Genomic DNA, 26,054 nt, shown 5'->3' with positions numbered 1-26,054 from the left:
CATCAGTATCAGTATGTCATGTTCTCACCACCATCAGTATCAGTGTGTCATGTTCTCACCACCATCAGTATCAGTATGTCATGTTCTCACCACCATCAGTATCAGTATGTCATGTTCTCAGCACCATCAGTATCAGTGTGTCATGTTCTCACCGCCATCAGTATAAGTATGTCATGTTCTCACCACCATCAGTATGTCATGTTCTCACCACCATCAGTATCAGTATGTCATGTTCTCACCACCATCAGTATCAGTATGTCATGTTCTCAGCACCATCAGTAAGAGTGTGTCATGTTCTCACCACCATCAGTATCAGTATGTCATCTTCTCACCACCATCAGTATGTCATGTTCTCACCACCATCAGTATCAGTATGTCATGTTCTCACCACCATCAGTATAAGTATGTCATGTTCTCACCACCATCAGTATCAGTATGTCATGTTCTCACCACCATCAGTATCAGTGTGTCATGTTCTCACCACCATCAGTATCAGTATGTCATGTTCTCACCACCATCAGTATCAGTATGTCATGTTCTCACCACCATCAGTATCAGTATGTCATGTTCTCAGCACCATCAGTAACAGTGTGTCATGTTCTCACCACCATCAGTATCAGTATGTCATGTTCTCACCACCATCAGTATCAGTATGTCATGTTCTCATCACCATCAGTATCAGTATGTCATGTTCTCACCACCATCAGTATCAGTATATCATGTTCTCACCACCATCAGTATCAGTATGTCATGTTCTCACCACCATCAGTATCAGTATGTCATCTTCTCACCACCATCAGTAACAGTGTGTCATGTTCTCACCACCATCAGTATCAGTATGTCATCTTCTCACCACCATCAGTATGTCATCTTCTCACCACCATCAGTATGTCATGTTCTCACCACCATCAGTATCAGTATGTCATGTTCTCACCACCATCAGTATAAGTATGTCATGTTCTCACCACCATCAGTATCAGTATGTCATGTTCTCACCACCATCAGTATCAGTGTGTCATGTTCTCACCACCATCAGTATCAGTATGTCATGTTCTCACCACCATCAGTATCAGTATGTCATGTTCTCAGCATCATCAGTATCAGTGTGTCATGTTCTCACCGCCATCAGTATAAGTATGTCATGTTCTCACCACCATCAGTATGTCATGTTCTCACCACCATCAGTATCAGTATGTCATGTTCTCACCACCATCAGTATGTCATGTTCTCACCACCATCAGTATCAGCGTGTCATGTTCTCACCACCATCAGTATCAGTATGTCATGTTCTCACCACCATCAGTATCAGTATGTCATGTTCTCACCACCATCAGTATCAGTATGTCATGTTCTCACCACCATCAGTATCAGTATGTCATGTTCTCACCACCATCAGTATCAGTGTGTCATGTTCTCACCACCATCAGTATCAGTATGTCATTTTCTCACCGCCATCAGTATCAGTATGTCATGGTCTCACCACCATCAGTATCAGTATGTCATGTTCTCACCACCATCAGTATCAGTATGTCATGTTCTCACCACCATCAGTATCAGTATGTCATGTTCTCACCACCATCAGTAATGTCATGTTCTCACCACCATCAGTATCAGTATGTCATGTTCTCACCACCATCAGTATCAGTATGTCATGTTCTCACCACCATCAATATCAGTATGTCATGTTCTCACCACCATCAGTATCAGTATGTCATGTTCTCACCACCATCAGTATCAGTATGTCATGTTCTCACCACCATCAGTATCAGTATGTCATGTTCTCACCACCATCATTATCAGTGTGTCTTGTTCTCACCACCATCAGTATGTTATGTTCTCACCACCATCAGTATCAGTATGTCATGTTCTCACCACCATCAGTATCAGTGTGTCATGTTCTCACCACCATCAGTATCAGTATGTCATGTTCTCACCACCATCAGTATCATTATGTCATGTTCTCACCACCATCAGTATCAGTATGTCATGTTCTCACCACCACCAGTATCAGCATGTCATGTTCTCACCACCATTAGTATCAGCATGTCATGTTCTCACCACCATCAGTATAAGTATGTCATGTTCTCAACACCATCAGTATCAGTATGTCATGTTCTCACCACCATCAGTATCAGTATGTCATGTTCTCACCACCATCAGTATGAGTATGTCATGGTCTCACCACCATCAGTATCAGTATGTCATGTTCTCACCACCATCAGTATCAGTATGTCATGTTCTCACCGCCATCAGTATCAGTATGTCATGTTCTCACCACCATCAGTATCAGTATGTCATGTTCTCACCACCATCAGTATCAGTATGTCATGTTCTCACCACCATCAGTATCAGTATGTCATGTTCTCACCACCATCAGTATCAGCATGTCATGTTCTCACCATCATCAGTATCAGCATGTCATGTTCTCACCACCATCAGTATCAGTATGTCATGTTCTCACCACCATCAGTATCAGTATGTCATGTTCTCACCACCATCAGTATCAGTATGTCATGGTCTCACCACCATCAGTATCAGTATGTCATGTTCTCACCGCCATCAGTATCAGTATGTCATGTTCTCACCGCCATCAGTATCAGTATGTCATGTTCTCACCACCATCAGTAACAGTATGTCATGTTCTCACCACCATCAGTATCAGTATGTCATGTTCTCAACGCCATCAGTATCAGTATGTCATGTTCTCACCGCCATCAGTATCAGTATGTCATGTTCTCACCACCATCAGTATCAGTATGTCATGTTCTCACCACCATCAGTATAAGTATGTCATGTTCTCACCACCATCAGTATCAGTATGTCATGTTCTCACCACCATCAGTATCAGTATGTCATGTTTTCACCACCATCAGTGTCAGTATGTCATGTTCTCACCACCATCAGTATCAGTAATGTCATGTTCTCACCACAATCAGTATCAGTATGTCATGTTCTCACCACCATCAGTATCAGTATGTCATGTTCTCACCACCATCAGTATCAGTATGTCATGTTCTTACCACCATTAGTATCAGATTGTCATGTTCTCACCACCATCAGTATGTCAAGTTCTTACCACCATCAGTATCAGTATGTCATGTTCTCACCACCATCAGTATCAGTATGTCATGTTCTCACCACCATCAGTATCAGTATGTCATGTTCTCACCACCATCAGTATCAGTATGTCATGTTCTCTCCACCATCAGTATCAGTATGTCATGTTCTCACCACCATCAGTGTCAGTATGTCATGTTCTCACCACCATCAGTATCAGTAATGTCATGTTCTCACCACCATCAGTATCAGTATGTCATGTTCTCACCACCATCAGTATCAGTATGTCATGTTCTCACAACCATCAGTATCAGTATGTCATGTTCTCACCACCATCAGTATCAGTATGTCATGTTCTCACCTCCATCAGTATCAGTATGTCATGTTCTCACCACCATCAGTATCAGTATGTCATGTTCTCACCACCATCAGTATCAGTATGTCATGTTCTCACCACCATCAGTATCAGTATGTCATGTTCTCACCACCATCAGTATCAGTATGTCATGTTCTCACCACCATCAGTATCAGTATGTCATGTTCTCACCACCATCAGTATCAGTATGTCATGTTCTCACCACCATCAGTATCACTATGTCATGTTCTCACCACCATCAGTATCAGTATGTCATGTTCTCACCACCATCAGTATCAGTATGTCATGTTCTCACCACCATCAGTATCAGTATGTCATGTTCTCACCACCATCAGTATCAGTATGTCATGTTCTCACCACCATCAGTATCAGTATGTCATGTTCTCACCACCATCAGTATAAGTATGTCATGTTCTCACCACCATCATTATCAGTATGTCATGTTCTCACCACCATCATTATCAGTATGTCATGTTCTCACCACTATCAGTATAAGTATGTCATGTTCTTACCACCATCAGTATCAGTATGTCATGTTCTCACCACTATCAGTATAAGTATGTCATGTTCTTACCACCATCAGTATCAGTATGTCATGTTCTCACCACCATCAGTATCAGTATGTCATGTTCTCACCACCATCAGTATCAGTATGTCATGTTCTCACCACCATCAGTATCAGTAATGTCATGTTCTCACCACCATCAGTATCAGTAATGTCATGTTCTCACCACCATCAGTATCAGTATGTCATGTTCTCACCACCATCAGTATCAGTATGTCATGTTCTCACCACCATCAGTATCAGTGTGTCATGTTCTCACCACCATCAGTATCAGTATGTCATGTTCTCACCACCATCAGTATCAGTATGTCATGTTCTCACCACCATCAGTATCAGTATGTCATGTTCTCACCACCATCAGTATCAGTATGTCATGTTCTCACCACCATCAGTATCAGTGTGTCATGTTCTCACCACCATCAGTATCAGTAATGTCATGTTCTCACCACCATCAGTATCAGTATGTCATTTTCTCACCACCATCAGTATCAGTATGTCATGTTCTTACCACCATCAGTATTAGAATGTCATGTTCTCACCACCATCAGTATCAGTATGTCATGTTCTTACCACCATCAGTATAAGTATGTCATGTTCTTACCACCATCAGTATCAGTGTGTCATGTTCTCACCACCATCAGTATCAGTATGTCATGTTCTTACCACCATCAGTATTAGAATGTCATGTTCTCACCACCATCAGTATCAGTATGTCATGTTCTCGCACACATCAGTATCACAATGTGTTGTGCACAAGCTGCCTGGTGCTTACAAAATTAAATGTTGCTACAGGTCTGCGCATTCTGTGAATAAATTCATTGTACATTTGCTTTATTTCTTATCCACAAATTACCTGGGATAAGTTCATCATTCCGGCAGTCGTACAGCATCCCCAGCGAGAATGGGCGCCCTAGTGCCGGCATTTCTATGGTCGTCTTGGCTGCTGAGCGATTCATGGTCTGCAACAATAGTTATAAATAATAAAAGTCACAGTCCAGAGTAACTTTTTACATTTTTCAGTGATGAGCAAGCAATATAATTTTTTCAAAAAAAATCTTTTTATTAAGAGTTATCAAAGAAATAAGATTTTCAATGCATTCCCTCATAAACATCCATATTACACAAGTAATTTGCAGATCACTAAAATAAAAAACAAGAGTAATAGAGATGTACAGATCCCTTACACTGGGTACAATAACAGAATTTGTTTCATATGTGGAGCCTTAACTATAGTTCTGTTCAATTTGAAACTGGTAGTAGCTTAACCAATTTGTGTTTGAGAAGAAGCAATAAGTAAAGACGGAAGTAGATCCTCTCCTAATAAGTAACTCTGAGACTTATGAGGGGAAGAAAATAACAATTTGAGTCATTGTTATAATAAAAACAAACTTAGGGCCAGATTACGAATGAAGCGCTAACAGACCCGCACAAGTGAAAAGGTGTTTATTGTTGTTGTTTGTACGCTTTGGGTTTAGCGCACGTGTTACAAGTTGAAAGTAAATGTGAACACTTGAGTGCAATCACGATTTACACTAGAACGATTACCGCATACTCTTTTTAACTGTTTCGCAAAACAAAAAAGTGTCACAAAACTCATCAAAAATACATTACATCTACACTCATAATAACACCATCTAATAACAATACATTACACAGTACAGTTACACTTATAATAACCCTATCTAATAAATATACCTTACACAGTACAGTTAGACTTATAATAATACTATCTAATAAATATACATTACACACTACAGTTACACTTATAATAACACCATCTAATAAATATACATTACACAGTACAGTTACACTCATAATAACACTATCTAATAAATATACCTTACACAGTACAGTTACACTTATAATAACACTATCTAATAATTATACCTTACACAGTACAGTTACACTTATAATAACACTATCTAATAAATATACATTATACAGTACAGTTACACTTATAATAACCCTATCTAATAAATATACCTTACACAGTACAGTTAGACTTATAATAACACTATCTAATAAATATACATTACACACTACAGTTACACTTATAATAACACCATCTAATAAATATACATTACACAGTACAGTTACACTCATAATAACACTATCTAATAAATATACCTTACACAGTACAGTTACACTTATAATAACACTATCTAATAATTATACCTTACACAGTACAGTTACACTTATAATAACACTATCTAATAAATATACATTATACAGTACAGTTACACTTATAATAACACTATCTAATAAATATACATTACACAGTACACTTACACTTATAATAACACTATCTAATAATTATACCTTACACTGTACAGTTACACTTATAATAACACTGTCTAATAAATATACATTACACAGTACACATACACTTATAATAACACTATCTAATAATTATACCTTACACTGTACAGTTACACTTATAATAACCCTATCTAATAAATATACATTACACAGTACAGTTACACTTATAATAACCCTATCTAATAAATATACCTTACACAGTACAGTTAGACTTATAATAACACTATCTAATAAATATACCTTACACACTACAGTTACACTTATAATAACACCATCTAATAAATATACATTACACAGTACAGTTACACTCATAATAACACTATCTAATAAATATACCTTACACTTTACAGTTACACTTATAATAACACTATCTAATAAATATACATTACACAGTACACTTACAATTATAATAACACTATCTAATAATTATACCTTACACTGTACAGTTACACTTGTAATAACACTGTCTAATAAATATACCTTACACAGTACAGTTACACTCATAATAACACTATCTAATAAATATACCTTACACAGTACAGTTACACTTATAATAACACTGTCTAATAAATATACCTTACACAGTACAGTTACACTTATAATAACACTAATAAATATACCTTACACAGTACAGTTACACTTATAATAACACTATCTAATAAATATACATTACACAGTACAGTTACACTTATAATAACACTATCTAATAAATATACATTACACAGTACAGTTACACTTATAATAACACTATCTAATAAATATACATTACACAGTACAAATACACTAATAATAACACTATCTAATAAATATACCTTACACAGTACAGTTACACTTATAATAACACCATCTAATAAATATACCTTACACAGTACAGTTACACTTATAATAACACTATCTAATAAATATACACTGCACAGTACAGTTACATTTATAATAACACTATCTAATAAATATACATTACACAGTACAGTTACACTTATAATAACACTATCTAATAAATATACCTTACACAGTACAGTTACACTTATAATAACACTATCTAATAAATATACATTACACAGTACAGTTACACTAATAATAACACTATCTAATAAATATACCTTACACAGTACAGTTACACTTATAATAACACTGTCTAATAAATATACCTTACACAGTACAGTTACACTCATAATAACACTATCTATTAAATATACCTTACACAGTACAGTTACACTTATAATAACACTGTCTAATAAATATACCTTACACAGTACAGTTACACTTATAATAACACTAATAAATATACCTTACACAGTACAGTTACACTTATAATAACACTATCTAATAAATATACATTACACAGTACAGTTACACTTATAATAACACTATCTAATAAATATACATTACACAGTACAGTTACACTTATAATAACACTATCTAATAAATATACATTACACAGTACAGTTACACTAATAATAACACTATCTAATAAATATACCTTACACAGTACAGTTACACTTATAATAACACCATCTAATAAATATACCTTACACAGTACAGTTACACTTATAATAACACTATCTAATAAATATACACTGCACAGTACAGTTACATTTATAATAACACTATCTAATAAATATACATTACACAGTACAGTTACACTTATAATAACACTATCTAATAAATATACACTGCACAGTACAGTTAAACTTATAATAACACCATTTAATAAATATACATTACACAGTACAGTTAAACTTAGAATAACACTATCTAATAAATATACCTTACACAGTACAGTTAAACTTATAATAACACTATCTAATAAATATACCTTACACAGTACAGAAAAACTTATAATAACACTATCTAATAAATATACCTTACACAGTACAGTTAAACTTATAATAACACTATCTAATAAATATACCTTACACAGTACAGTTAAACTTATAATAACACTATCTAATAAATATACCTTACACAGTACAGTTACACTTATAATAATACAATCTAATAAATATACCTTACACAGTACAGTTACATTTATAATAACACTGTCTAATAAATATACATTGCACAGTACAGTTACACTTATAATAACACTATCTAATAAATATACCTTACACAGTACAGTTACACTTATAATAACACTGTCTAATAAATATACCTTACACAGTACAGTTACACTTATAATAACACTGTCTAAACAATATACATTACACAGTACAGTTATACTTATAATAACACTATCTAATAAATATACCTTACACCATACAGTTACACTTATAATAACACTATCTAATAAATATACCTTACACAGTACAGTTACACTTATAATAACACTGTCTAATAAATATACATTACACACTACAGTTACACTTATAATAACACTATCTAATAAATATACCTTACACAGTACAGTTACACTTATAATAACACTATCTAATAAATATACCTTACACAGTACAGTTACACTTATAATAACACTATCTAATAAATATACCTTACACAGTACAGTTACACTTATAATAACACTATCTATTAAACATACATTACACAGTACAGTTACACTTATAATAACACTATCTAATAAATATACATTACACAGTACAGTTACACTTATAATAACACTATCTAATAAATATACCTTACACAGTACAGTTACACTTATAATAACACTATCTAATAAATATACATTACACAGTACAGTTACACTTATAATAACACTACCTAATAAATATACATTACACATTACAGTTACACTTATAATAACACTATCTAATAAATATACCGTACACAGTACAGTTACACTTATAATAGCACTATCTAGTAAATATATCTTACACAGTAGAGTTACACACATAATAACACTATCTGATAAATATGCCTTACACAGTACAGTTACACTTATAATAACATTGTCTAATAAATATACATTACACACTACAGTTACACTTATAATAACACCATCTAATAAATATACATTACACAGTACCGTTACACTTATAATAACACTATCTAATAAATATACATTACACAGTACAGTTACACTTATAATAAAACTATCTAATAAATATACCTTACACAGTACAGTTACACTTATAATGACACTATCTAATAAATATACATTACACACTACAGTTACTCTTATAATAACACCATCTAATAAATATACATTACACAGTACCGTTACACTTATAATAACACTATCTAATAAATATACATTACACAGTACAGTTACACTTATAATAAAACTATCTAATAAATATACCTTACACAGTACAGTTACACTTATAATAACACTATCTAATTAATATACCTTACACAGTACAGTTACACTTATATTAACACTATCTAATAAATATACCTTACACAGTACAGTTACACTTATAACAACACTAACTAATAAATATACATTACACAGTACAGTTACACTTATAATAACACTATCTAATAAATATACATTACACACTACAGTTACACTTATAACACCATCTAATAAATATACCTTACACAGTACAGTTACACTTATAATAACACTATCTAATAAATATACATTACACAGTACAGTTACACTTATAATAACACTATCTAATAGATATACATTACACACTACAGTTACACTTATAATAACACCATCTAATAAATATACATTACACAGTACAGTTACACTTATATTAACACTATCTAATAAATATACCTTACACAGTACAGTTACACTTATAATAACACCATCTAATAAATATACATTACACAGTACAGTTACACTTATAATAACACTATCTAATAAATATACCTTACACAGTACAGTTACAGACCCGCACAAGTGAAAAGGTGTTTATTGTGGTTGTTTGTGCGCTTTGGGTTTAGCGCACATGTTACAAGTTGAAAGTAAATGTGAACACTTGAGTGCAATCACGATTTACACTAGAACGATTACCGCATACTCTTCTTAACTGTTTCGCAAAACAAAAAAGTGTCACAAAACTCATCAAAAATACATTACATCTACACTCATAGTAACACCATCTAATAACAATACATTACACAGTACAGTTACACTTATAATAACCCTATCTAATAAATATACCTTACACAGTACAGTTAGACTTATAATAACACTATCTAATAAATATACATTACACAGTACAGTTACACTTATAATAATACCATCTAATAAATATACCTTACACAGTACAGTTACACTTATAATATCACTATCTAATAAATATACCATACACAGTACAGTTACACTTATAATAACACTATCTAATAATCATACCTTACACAGTACAGTTACACTTATAATAACACTATCTAATAAATATACCTTACACAGTACAGTTACACTTATAATAACACTATCTAATAAATATACATTACACAGTACAGTTACACTAATAATAACACTATCTAATAAATATACATTACACAGTACAGTTACACTAATAATAACACTATCTAATAAATATACCTTACACAGTACAGTTAAACTTATAATAACACTATCTAATAAATATACCTTACACCGTACAGTTACACTTATAATAACACTATCTACTAAATATACATTACACAGTACAGTTACACTTATAATAACACTATCTAATAAATATACATTACATAGTACAGTTACACTTATAATAACACTATCTACTAAATATACATTACACAGTACAGTTACAATTATAATAACACTATATAATAAATATACATTACACACTACAGTTACACTTATAATAACACCATCTAATAAATATACATTACACAGTACCGTTACACTTATAATAACACTATCTAATAAATATATCTTACACAGTACAGTTACACTTATAATAACACTATCTATTAAACATACATTACACAGCACAGTTACACTTATAATAACACTATCTAATAAATATACATAACACAGTACAGTTACACTTATAATAACACTATCTAATAAATATACATTACACAGTACAGTTACACTTATAATAACACTATCTAATAAATATACATTACACATTACAGTTACACTTATAATAACACTATCTAATAAATATACCTTACACAGTACAGTTACACTTATAATAACACTATCTAGTAAATATATCTTACACAGTAGAGTTACACACATAATAACACTATCTAATAAATATACCTTACACAGTACAGTTACAATTATAATAACACTATCTAATAAATATACATTACACACTACAGTTACACTTATAATAACACTATCTAATAAATATACCTTACACAGTATAGTTACACTTATAATAACACTATCTAATAAATATACATTACACAGTACAGTTACACTTATAATAACACTATCTAATAAATATACATTACACATTACAGTTACACTTAAAATAACACTATCTAATAAATATACCTTACACAGTACAGTTACACTTATAATAACACTATCTAATAAATATACATTACACAGTACAGTTACACTTATAATAACACTATCTAATAAATATACATTACATAGTACAGTTACACTTATAATAACACTATCTAATAAATATACATTACACAGTACAGTTACACTTATAATAACACTATCTAATAAATATACATTACACATTACAGTTACACTTATAATAACACTATCTAATAAATATACATTACACAGTACAGTTACACTTATAATAAAACTATCTAATAAATATATCTTACACAGTACAGTTACACTTATAATAACACTATATAATAAATATACATTACACTGTACAGTTACACTTATAATAACACTATCTATTAAACATACATTACACAGCACAGTTACACTTATAATAACACTATCTAATAAATATATATTACACAGTACAGTTACACTTATAATAACACTATCTAATAAATATACCTTACACAGTACAGTTACACTTATAATAACACTGTCTAATAAATATACATAACACAGTACAGTTACACTTATAATAACACTATCTAATAAATATACATTACACAGTACAGTTACACTTATAATAACACTATCTAATAAATATACATTACACAGTACAGTTACACTTATAATAACACTATCTAGTAAATATATCTTACACAGTAGAGTTACACACATAATAACACTATCTAATAAATATACCTTACACAGTACAGTTACACTTATAATAACACTATCTAATAAATATACATTACACAGTACAGTTACACTTATAATAAAACTATCTAATAAATATATCTTACACAGTACAATTACACTTATAATAACACTATCTATTAAACATACATTACACAGCACAGTTACACTTATAATAACACTATCTAATAAATATACATAACACAGTACAGTTACACTTATAATAACACTATCTAATAAATATACATTACACAGTACAGTTATACTTATAATAACACTATCTAATAAATATACCTTACACAGTACAGTTACACTTATAATAACACTATCTAGTAAATATATCTTACACAGTAGAGTTACACACATAATAACACTATCTAATAAACATACCTTACACAGTACAGTTACAATTATAATAACACTATCTAATAAATATACATTACACACTACAGTTACACTTATAATAACACTATCTAATAAATATACCTTACACAGTACAGTTACACTTATAATAACACTATCTAATAAATATACATTACACAGTACAGTTACACTTATAATAACACTCTCTAATAAATATACCTTACACAGTACAGTTACACTTATAATAACACTATCTAATAAATATACCTTACACAGTACAGTTAAACTTATAATAACACTATCTAATAAATATACCTTACACAGTACAGTTACACTTATAATAACACTATCTAATAAATATACATTACACAGTACAGTTACACTTATAATAACACTATCTAATAAATATACATTACACAGTACAGTTATACTTATAATAACACTATCTAATAAATATACATTACACATTACAGTTACACTTAAAATGACACTATCTAATAAATATACCTTACACAGTACAGTTACACTTATAATAACACTATCTAGTAAATATATCTTAGACAGTAGAGTTACACACATAATAACACTATCTAATAAATATACCTTACACAGTACAGTTACACTTATAATAACACTATCTAATAAATATACATTACACATTACAGTTACACTTATAATAACACTATCTAATAAATATACATTACACAGTACAGTTACACTTATAATAACACTATCTAATAAATATACCTTACACAGTACAGTTACACTTATAATAACACTATTTAATAAATATACCTTACACAGTACAGTTACACTTATAATAACACTATCTAATAAATATACCTTACACAGTACAGTTACACTTATAATAACACAATCTAATAAATATACATTACACAGTACAGTTACACTTATAATAATACTCTCTAATAAATATACCTTACACAGTACAGTTACACTTATAATAACACTATGTAATAAATATACATTACACAGTACGGTTACACTCATAATAACACTATCTAATAAATATACATCACAAAGCGCAGTTACACTCATAATAACACTATCTAATAAATATACCTTACACATTGCAGTTACACTTATAACACTATCTAATAAATATACATTACACAGTACAGTTACACTTATAATAACACTATCTAATAAATATACATTACACAGTACAGTTACACTTATAATAACACTATCTAATAAATATGCATTACACAGTACAGTTACACTTATAATAACACTATCTAATAAATATACATTACACAGTACAGTTACACTTATAATAACACTATCTAATAAATATACCTTACACAGTACAGTTACACTTATAATAACACTATCTAATAAATATACCTTACACAGTACAGTTACACTTATAATAACACTATCTAATAAATATACATTACACAGTACAGTTACACTCATAATAACACTATAAATATACATCACAAAGCGCAGTTACACTCCTAATAACACTATCTAATAAATATACCTTACACAGTACAGTTACACTTATAATAACACTATCTAATAAATATACATTACACAGTACAGTTACACTCATAATAACACTATCTAATAAATATACATTACACAGTACAGTTACACTTATAATAACACTATCTAATAAATATACCTTACACAGTACAGTTACACTTATAATAACACTATCTAATAAATATACATTACATAGTACAGTTACACTTATAATAACACTATCTAATAAATATACATTACACAGTACAGTTACACACATAATAACACTATCTAATAAATATACATTACACAGTACAGTTACACTCATAATAACACTATCTAATAAATATACATTACACAGTACAGTTACACTTATAATAACACTATCTAATAAATATACCTTACACAGTACAGTTACACTTATAATAACACTATCTAATAAATATACATTACATAGTACAGTTACACACATAATAACACTATCTAATAAATATACCTTACACAGTACAGTTACACATATAATAACACTATCTAATAAATATACCTTACACAGTACAGTTACACTTATAATAACACTAATAAATATACCTTACACAGTACAGTTACACTTATAATAACACTATCTAATAAATATACATTACACAGTACAGTTACACTTATAATAACACTATCTAATAAATATACCTTACACAGTACAATTACACTTATAATAACACTATCTAATAAATATACATTACACAGTACAGTTACACTTATAATAACACTATCTAATAAATATACATTACACAGTACAGTTACACTTATAATAACACTATCTAATAAATATACCTTACACAGTACAGTTACACTTATAATAACACTATCTAATAAATATACATTACACAGTACAGTTACACTCATAATAACACTATCTAATAAATGTACCTTACACAGTACAGTTACACTTATAATAACACTATCTAATAAATATACATTACACAGTACAGTTACACTCATAATAACACCATCTATTAAAAATTATTGAAAAAAATATTGGAGCCATTTACAGTCAAGTAGATTAAACATGTAAAAGTATATCTATGCACTATTCATATTTAATAAAGTGTCATACTGTGTATTTGCTGTAAATATTTCCCATCCCAATGTTCTATGTATCTTTAAATAGATATTCCTATATATATCTGTATATATCTATACCTATTTATAATCATGTATATATAAAGCTATAAATATATATTGAACCAAATAAACATCAGCTATATGTAGAAATATTTAGTTATGAATAAATAGAACATATTCTGTTATAAAGAACACTGGAATGTGAAATATTAATATTTTCATGTTGGGTTAGCGCACATGAGAATATGAGATTGTATTTGCACGCGAGTAGGCTGTTAGGTTTTCCCCTCACTTTTTTTGCTCCATTGAAATCTATGGGGGAATGCGTTAACGCTTTTTGCGCACATCTGTTTAACTTGTAATACGTGTGCTACCCGACGCACGCAGAAACCTTACTTCTAGCAGAGTTAGCAAGGCGGTGAGTTAAATACCGCTCCACTTGTAATCCGGCCCTTAACATGAAAACAATAACCAGTAGGAAAAAATTATAAAGTAAGAGCTTTCTTTAGACCCATAAAGGGCTGCCTTCACATCTACATATAACTACTGAGCATAAGGGAAACAACAAAAGCATAAACATATCCAACTGTATAGTGAAAGATATCCTGAATTATTCCTGAATATAAAAAGGCTAAATTAGTCATTTGTACAAACAGGTGCATTATAAATATTTCATATGGAGAATAATGTATTTAATAAATGCTCTAATATACAACATAGTCGTAATGACTCATATACTCGGTATTGATTGCAGTTAACTACTAATCAGCCGGTGGTATAACCAAAACTTATACTATTATTACAATAGCACACAATTAAATATGCTAATTTATCCTTAATTGCCTTAATGATAGTGATATTCATGCTGACTCTGGCCATAAGCCCTGATGTTTGGAGAGAGGCCAATATATACATTGAGCAGATAATGTATACAGCCTGTTAGCACTTCTAAATGATAAATATTATCTTGATGCGATTAACAGACCAGGGAATATGAAAACCTGTGTCAGTTACTGTTAAACAATTACCTGTTATACTAATACAGTATTTTGTTAAATATCCTGGTTAATATCTACTCACAAAGCTCTAATCTAGAGAAAACTAAAGAAACCAAAATCTTTATAACATCTAATCAAACAGTCAGCGGATATCCTTTAAAACAATGTTCTGCCCAAAAAGATTAAACAAACCAACATTTAAATTTAGATCTAGCAGTGATTTCCCAAATTCAAATTATGTTTTGAAAGTTTCTGTGTTACTTTAATAACTTAGGATCATATTTTGTATATTTCTGTGTAGCTTTTAGAAATTATGTTGCACCTTGTATTTGCTGCATTGTAAACTAAAACTGACAGTTTCAAAAAATGGGAGGGACAGGGCAGTTCCCTGGGCTGAATATGGGAGTTTCTGGGCTCTCTAACAAGTCTTGTGAAATTTTCTAAGCATTTTAAATACGGTGGTCTCACTGATTTGTCTTGACAGCTGTATGCAGGTAAAGTTTGTTAGAAAAAAATCACAATACACTTATTTTAACTAACAGAGAAGGAATATATACTAAAATATAGACAAAAGCAATTTAAATTGTAGTGAAAATATTTCAGTTTAATTTGTAATTGATGCAAACTGATCCTTTGGCCTCTATTTATCAAGCCGCCAACCGCAAATACGCTGGAATTCTGCAGCGTATTTGTGGAGAGCTTGATTCTCCTTAGTTATCAAAGCCTAAAGACCGGCAAAAGTAGAATTTTGTGACGTAACATACGATCCGCCGGTCTCAGTCCGACACAGATCGATGCTTATGTCATTACAGATGTTCCGAATGCAAATTCAGCACTATCTGACTACTTTTGCTAGTTAACAAATTTCTGCCAGGTACGCTCGGCACTATTCCGGCCCAGTGTGCCATAGGAATCAATGGGAATCTGAAAGCAGCAAAGCTCATGTTTGTTGCTGCCCGATATCCCATTGATTCCTATAGGAGAATAAAAGTTATGTTTACACCTAACACTCTCTAACATGTACCCCGAGTCTAAACACCCCTAATCTGCCGCCCCCGACACCGCCGCCACCTACATTATACTTATTAACCCCTAATCTGCCGCTCCGACACCGCCAACACCTACATTATAATTATTAACCCCTAAACCGCCGCTCCCGGAGCCCAACACCACCTACATTATACTTATTAACCCCTAATCTGCCGCCCCTACACCGGCACCACCTACATTATGTTATTAACCCCTAATCTGCCCCCCCACACCGCTGCCACCTACATAACACTTATTAACCCCTAATCTGCCGTCCCCAACGTCGCCACCACTATATTAAATGTATTAACCCCTAAACCTAAGTCTAACCCTAACACCCCCTAACTTAAATATAATTTAAATAAATCTAAATAAAATTCCTATCATTAACTAAATAATTCCTATTTAAAACTAAATACTTACCTATAAAATAAACCCTAAGGTAGCAACATTATAACTAATAGTTACATTGTAGCTATCTTACGTTTTATTTTTATTTTACAGGCAAGTTTGTATTTATTTTAACTAAGTAGAATATTTACTAAATAGTTATTAACTATTTAATAACTACCTAGCTAAAATAAATACAAAATTACCTGTAAAATAAAACCTAACCTAAGTTACAATAACACCTAACCTAACCCTACAATCAAATGCAATTAAATAAATTACATACAATTAACTAAATTATATACAATTATCTAAAGTACAAAAAAAACAAAAACACTAAATTACAGAAAATAATAAACAAATTACAGAAATTTAAACTAATTACACCTAATCTAATAGCCCTATCAAAATAAAAAAAGCCCCCCCCCAAATAAAAAAAACCCTAGCCTAAACTAATCTACCAATAGCCCTTAAAAGGGCCTTTTGCGGGGCATTGCCCCAAAGTAATCAGCTCTTTTACCTTGAAAAACAAATACAAACAACCCCACCCCAACAGTAAAACCCACCACCCATACAACCAACCCCCCCAAAAAAAATACTAACTAAAAAAAACTAAGCTCCCCATTGCCCTGAAAAGGACATTTGGATGGGCATTGCCCTTAAAAGGGCAGTTAGCTCTTTTGCAGGCCCAAAGCCCTAACCTAAAAATAAAACCCACCCAATACACCCTTAAAAAAACCTAACACTAACTCCCTGAACATCGACTTACCGGGAGACGTCTTCATCCAAGCCGGGCAGAAGTGGTCCTCCAGACGGCAGAAGTCTTCATCCAAGCCGGGCAGAAGAGGTTCTCCAGACGGCAGAAGTCTTCATTCAGACGGCATCTTCTATCTTCATCCATCTGACGCGGAGTCCATCTTCAAGACATCTGACGTGGAGCATCCTCTTCGGCCGACGACTACCCGACGAATGAAGGTTCCTTTAAGTGACGTCATCCAAGATGGCGTCCCTTAGATTCCAATTGGCTGATAGAATTCTATCAGCCAATCGGAATTAAGGTAGAAAAAATCCTATTGGCTGTTTGGATCAGCCAATAGGATTGAAGTTCAATCCTATTGGCTGATTGAATCAGCCAATAGGATTGAGCTTTCATTCTATTGGCTGTTCCAATCAGCCAATAGGATATTTAGGCTAATGGTTAAAATGTATGTTAAACTGTATGTTACTGTTTAAACTCCCTGCTGTTTCAGTTGGGAAACCCCTTGTAGGGGAGACTGTTTTTAAAAAGTGTTTGTTTTTCCGGTTGAAGAAAAAGTTGTTGTTGACTCCCAAGCTATGTGTCGTCTATATCTTGGTGGAAAGGGGTTATTATTACAATTACCAAAAGTAGTTATTTGCTTGTCTCTGCTTACCAAAAAGATATTACAGATCCTACTGCCTCTCTGCTACAATTACCAAGAGTAGTTACTTGCTTGTCTCTGCCTACCCAAAAGATATTACAGATCCTACTGCCTCTCTGCTACAATTACCAAGAGTAGTTACTTGCTTGTCTCTGCCTACCCAAAAGATATTACAGATCCTACTGCCTCTCTTCCCTGGGAGATTATTTCAGACCGGGGCACCCAGTTTACGGCCGAGATTACCCACCAGTTGTGGAGAGCATGTGGGGTGAAACCCATTGTAAATTCCACTTATCACCCCCAGTCTAATGGGCTCTGTGAACGGTTTAATGGAACACTGAAACAGATGCTCCGCACGTTCATAGATACCCAGAAGAACGGGGAGCGGTTTCTACCCCATTTGCTTTTCGCCAACCAGGAGGTACCTCAGGAGTCCACGGGGTTCTCTCCCTTTGAATTATTATTCGGAAGGAGGGTACGGGGTCCCCTAGACTTAATCCGAGAGTATTGGGAGGGGGAAGTCACTAGTGATGGTACTCCTATCGTACCATACATGCTGGAGTTTAGGGAGCGCCTGGAGGCCCTGACTCGGACCATCCGCTCCAACCTTCAGGCGGCCCAAACCCGTCAGCGCCGTTGTATGATAGGGGCGCCAGGGACCGCAGTTTTCAGACTGGGCAGAAGGTGCTAATCTTAAAACCGGTCAAAAATGATAAACTGCAGGCCTCCTGGCAGGGCCCATACAAGGTGGTGGAACAAATCTGTGACACCACCTATGTGATCGGCCCATGTACTGGAGCAGGCGGTAGACGCATGCTCCATGTAAATATGTTGAAGCCGTACCATGAACGCGCATAGGAGGTGAATGCTACTTGCGCCCCTGCCGCGGACAACGCAGACAGTTTACCTCTTCCCGATCTCCTAGGAATGAAGAACAAGAACGAAGGTCTGGGAGAGGTACAATTGGGTGAGTGGTTAAGTCCTCAGGAACGAGCTCAAATAGCAGAGCTACTGCAGGAAAAGAGAGACACGTTCTCCAACGTGCCTGGATATACCCGACTGGCCACCCATAGGGTAGAAACCCCAGGTCACCTCCCCATGCGTCAACCTCCTTACCGCATACCAGAATCGGTGAGAGAACATATGCGGAAGGAGATTGACGAGATGCTACAGTTAGGAGTGATTGAGCACTCGGACAGCCCCTGGGCCTCGCCAGTAGTTCTAGTGCCGAAGCGGGACGGCACGACCCGCTTCTGCGTAGACTACTGGAAACTTAATGATAAAACCGTCTCTGACGCCTACCCTATGCCCCGGATAGATGAGCTCCTGGATAAAATGGCTCGAGGCCAGTACCTCACAACCATAGATCTATGTGTAAGGGGTACTGGCAGATCCCACTAACCAAGGATGCCATCCCCAAATCAGCGTTCATCACACCGTTTGGCCTGTGCCAATTTAAGGTCATGCCATTCGGGATGAAGAACGCTCCGGCTACTTTCCAGCGAATGGTAGATCGGCTACTGGATGGGCCCCAAGAGTACGCATGCGCCTATTTAGACGACATAGCTATATTTAGCAGCTCCTGGGACGAGCATTTGAACCATATAGGGGCGATCCTAGATCGCATTAGGGAGGAAGGATTAACCCTTAAGCCTAGCAAATGTCATATAGGGATGGCAGAGGTCCAGTACCTAGGGCACCGAGTAGGTAGTGGGCAGCAGAAGCCTGAACCGGCCAAGGTAGAGGCTGTAGCCAAGTGGCCCACTCCCCGTACCAAGACCCAAGTGCTAGCCTTTCTAGGTACCGCAGGCTATTATAGGAAGTTCGTACCTAATTATAGTACCCTAGCCAAACCCCTCAACGACCTCACCTGTAAAAACCTTCCTAAGATTGTTACCTGGAGCCCAGAGTGTGAACAAGCATTCCAAGAACTGAAAAACGCTCTCGTAAATGCCCCTATCCTTGCTGCCCCGGATCCAACTAAACGCTTTCTCGTCCATACAGACGCTTCTATGTTTGTATTGGGAGCCATGCTGAGCCAAGTCGGGGCTGATGGCGGCGAGCATCCTGTGGCCTACCTAAGCAGGAAACTGTTACCCCGAGAAGTTAGCTACGTCGACATCGAAAAGGAATGCCTGGCCGTGGTGTGGGCCCTCAAGAAACTTCAGCCATATCTATATGGATAAGAATTTTCCCTGCTCACAGATCACAACCCGTTGGTGTGGCTGAACAGGGTATCCAGAGACAATGCCCAGCTGTTGCGCTGGAGTTTGGCGCTGCAGCCATTTGACTTAACAATCCATTACCGACCTGGGAAGCAAAATGGCAACTCCGACGGGTTGTCCAGACAAACTGAACTTGAACCTTGATCTGTGAACACTCCTCCGGACCTCCACAAGCCAATCCTTTGGGATCAGACTGGGTATGCCGGCTTGGCTCTGGGGGAGCATTGTGGCAAACCTTGCCACTTATGAACTATGCAGGAATTGTTTAGGCTAATGGTTAAAATGTATGTTAAACTGTATGTTACTGTTTAAACTCCCTGCTGTTTCAGTTGGCAAAGGGGAGACTGTTTTTAAAAAGTGTTTGTTTTTCCGGTTGAAGAAAAAGTTGTTGTTGACTCCCAAGCTATGTGTCGTCTAGTTCTTGGTGGAAAGGGGTTATTATTACAATTACCAAGAGTAGTTATTTGCTTGTCTCTGCTTACCAAAAAGATATTACAGATCCTACTGCCTCTCTGCTACAATTACCAAGAGTAGTTACTTGCTTGTCTCTGCCTACCCAAAAGATATTACAGATCCTACTGCCTCTCTGCTACAATTACCAAGAGTAGTTACTTGCTTGTCTCTGCCTACCCAAAAGATATTACAGATCCTACTGCCTCTCTGCTACACTGTTCCAATCAGGATCAGGATTTTTTCTACCTTAATTCCGATTGGCTGACAGAATTCTATCAGCCAATCGGAATCTAAGGGACGCCATCTTGGATGACGTAATTTAAAGGTACCTTCATTCGTCGGGTAGTCATCGGCAGAAGAGGATGCTCCGCATCTGATGTCTTGAAGATGGACCCGCTCCCCGTCGGATAGATGAAGATAGAAGATGCCGTCTGGATGAAGACTTCTGCCGTCTGGAGGACCTCTTCTGCCCGGCTTGGATGAAGACTTATGCCGTCTGGAGGACCACTTCTGCCCGGCTTGGATGAAGACTTCTGCCATCTGGAGGACCACTTCTGCCCGGCTTGTATGAAGACGTCTCCCGGTAAGTCGATCTTCAGGGGGTTAGTGTTAGGTTTTTTTTAAGGGTGTATTGGGTGGGTTTTATTTTTAGGTTAGGGCTTTGGACCTGCAAAAGAGCTAACTGCCCTTTTAAGGGCAATGCCCATCCAAATGACCTTTTTAGGGCAATGGGGAGCTTAGTTTTTTTTAGTTAGTATTTTTTTGGGGGGGTTGGTTGTGTGGGTGGTGGGTTTTACTGTTGGGGGGGTTGTTTGTATTTGTTTTTCAAGGTAAAAGAGCTGATTACTTTGGGGTAATGCCCCGCAAAAGGCCCTTTTAAGGGCTATTGGTAGTTTAGTTTAGGCTAGGGTTTTTTTTATTTTGGGGGGGCTTTTTTATTTTGATAGGGCTATTAGATTAGTTGTAATTAGTTTACATTTTTGTAATTTGTTTATTATTTTCTGTAATTTAGTGGGGGGGTTTTTTGTACTTTAGATAATTGTATATAATTTAGTTAATTGTATGTAATTTATTTAATTGTATTTAATTGTAGGGTTAGGTTAGGTTTTATTTTACAAGTACTTTTGTATTTATTTTAGCTAGGTAGTTAGTAAATAGTTAATAACTATTTAATAACTATTGTACCTAGTTAAAATAAATACAAACTTGCCTGTAAAATAAAAATAAAACCTAAGCTAGCTACAATGTAACTATTAGTTATATTGTAGCAAGCTTAGGCTTTATTTTCTAGGTAAGTATTTAGTTTTAAATAGAAATTATTTAGTTAATGATATGAATTTTATTTAGATTTATTTAAATTATATTTAAGTTAGGGGTTGTTAGGGTTAGACTTAGGTTTAGGGGTTAATACATTTAATATAGTGGTGGCGACGTTGGGGACGGCAGATTAGGGGTTAATAAGTGTTATGTAGGTGGCAACGGTGTGGGGGGGCAAATTAGGGTTAATAACATAATGTAGGTGGCAGCGGTGTAGGGGGAGCAGATTAGGGGTTAATAACATAATGTAAGTGGCGGTGGTGTAGGGGGTGCAGATTAGGGGTTAATAACATAATGTAGGTGGCGGCGGTGTAGGGGGCAGCAGATTAGGGGTTAATAAGTACAATGTAGGTGGTGATGGGCTCCAGGACTGGCGGTTTAGGGGTTAATACATTTATTTAGTTGCGGCGGGGTCCGGGGGCGGCGGTATAGGGTTAAAACAGTTTAGTATAGTGGCGGTGTTTAGTGACAGGGTACCAATAAAGCTGTGAAAAAGCCGAATAGCAGCGAGATCGATGACTGTTAGTTAACAGTCTGCTGCTCATCGCCCCGTACTTGGTGTGCGGCTTTTTGACAGCTTTTTTGGTAACTTTGGAGAACGTATTCAGGTTCGTGGCAGCGATGTTAGGCGATCTTAGGCAAGCGTATTGGTGCCGGCGAATGCAAGTAAGTTGACGGCTTGATAAGTAGGGGCCATAATATCAGCCCCATGTGATCTCCAGTTACTAAACATGTGCGATGCTAAAAAATGTGTTTTTTTTCATTTGTTAAATAAATAATTTTGTTTTGGCAAATTAGTTATGTTAAGTTAAATCTTTTCTTCGGATCCATTTGTTTTTTCTGATCCATTCTTTATTCATATGTATTATTCTATTCTAAAGTTTAGAATAGAATATTGCATATGAATAAAGAATGGATCCAAAAAAACAAAAGGATCCGAAAAAACAATTTAACTAAACATAACTAGTATGCTGGTGATTGCCGAAACAAAATGATCTAAAACCGTTGCCACCACCCACATCGCCAACACTAAATAAAGCTATTAACCCCTAAACCGCCGTCCCCCCTCATAGTCAACACTAATTAAATCTATTAACCCCTAAACTGCAGTTCCCCGACATCGCCAACACTAACTAAACCTATTAACCCCTCACTCGCAGGTCCCCGACATCGCTGACACTAACTGAAACACTAAATAAACATATTAACTCCTAAACTGCCATTCCCAAACATCGCCAACACTAACTAAACCTATTAACCCCTAAACTGCAGTTCCAAACAACGCTGACACTAACTAAAACACTAAATAAACCTATTAACCTCTAAACTGCCATTCCCAAACGTCGCCAACACTAACTAAACCTATTAACCCCTAAACCGCCAGCCCCCACATCGCAACATCCTAAATTAAACTATATTAACCCCTAAACCTAATACCCCCTAACTTTAACATAATTATTAACTAACTACCTATTTAAAAATAAACACAAACTTACCTGTGTAATAAAAATGAAATCTAAGCTAGCTACAATATAACTATTTACTAACTACCTAGTTAAAATAAATATAAACTTACCTGTGAAATAAAAATAAGTCCTAAGCTTCTACTAATAAAACCTAACATTACTAAAAATAAAAAAAACCTAACTTTACAAAAAATAACAAATGAAATTATCCAAAAAAATAAAAATTATTCCTATTCTAATACCCCAAAATAAAAAAACCCTAATCTATAATAAACTACCAAGGCCCCCTAAAAGGGTCTTTTGCAGGGCATTGCCCTAAAGTTGACAACTCTTTCGCAAAAAAATAAAAACAAATACCCCCTAACATTACAACCCTCCACCCCCCAAACCCACAAAATAAAAATAAACCTAATCTACCCATTGCTCGAAAAGAGTGTTTGTATGGGCATTGCCCTTAAAAGGGCATTCAGCTCTTTTTCGGCCCATTAAAAATAAAAAATGCCTAATCTAAAAAAAAAAAAACACCCCAAAAATAAAAAAAAATCCCATTACAAAAAATAACAAACGAAATTATCCAAAATAATTAAAATTATTCCTATTCTAATAATAATATAATAATAATAATAATATAATAATAATAACTAGTATTTATATAGCGCCTTTCTACCAGTGGGACTCAAAGCGCTTTTTCAGCGCTCGCTCTCGGAATTAACCAAATCCGCAGCTGAATAGTAATAGTCGTTATTATTATCCAATTTAATGGTACTCATTAAAATAATAAACGAAATTATCCAAAAAAATAAAAATTATTCCTATTCTAATACCCCATATAAAAAAAAAAAAAACACCCTAAAATAAAAAAAACCTAATCTATAATAAACTACCAAATCAGCCAATAGGAATGAGAGCTACTTAAATCCTATTGGCTGTTTAAATCAGCCAATAGGATTCAAGCAACTCTCATTCCTATTTGCTGATTTAATGTTTTCAGCCAATAGGAATGCAACGGTACCCCAATATAAAAAGGGTGCCTTGCATTGAATCCTCAGTGTGCAGCGGAAGATTGCATGAAGAGGACCTCCACGTCGGACCGATGGACCTCCACGTGGACCTCCGCCTCAACACATCGACCGCTCCGCCTCCGCAGGGATGAAGAAGATGCCAGTCCCATGATGGAGCCACCTGGAAGATGACGCTTCGCCGCTGGGATGAAGATCGTTTTCCGGACTTAATATTTTTTGTAATTGTAGTTTTAATTTTTTAGCAATCAGGTTTTTTTATTTTTAGTAATGTTATGTTTTATTAGTGTAAACTTAGGTTTTATTTTTATTTCACAGGTAAATTTGTATTTATTTTAACTAGGTAGTTAGCAAATAGTTATATTGTAGCTAGCTTAGGTTT

At 34.5% G+C, this 26,054-nt stretch overlaps 1 protein-coding gene across 1 annotated transcript in view; it reads right to left on the bottom strand.

Moving 5' to 3' along the window:
* The window catches only part of LOC128661236 (uncharacterized), a 91,937-nt gene that overhangs the window by 28,746 nt on the left and 37,137 nt on the right, over positions 1-26,054 (bottom strand). The window contains exon 2 of the mRNA XM_053715515.1: positions 4,852-4,957. Coding sequence (XP_053571490.1) covers positions 4,852-4,954 — 103 coding nt within the window. The 5' untranslated portion in view covers positions 4,955-4,957. The remainder of the gene's footprint in view (positions 1-4,851; positions 4,958-26,054) is intronic.

This window comes from Bombina bombina, chromosome 5 (assembly GCF_027579735.1).
Source record: "Bombina bombina isolate aBomBom1 chromosome 5, aBomBom1.pri, whole genome shotgun sequence".
In the NCBI taxonomy this organism is placed as follows: Eukaryota; Metazoa; Chordata; class Amphibia; order Anura; family Bombinatoridae; genus Bombina; species Bombina bombina.
This window is presented reverse-complemented; position numbering and strand designations above follow the sequence as displayed.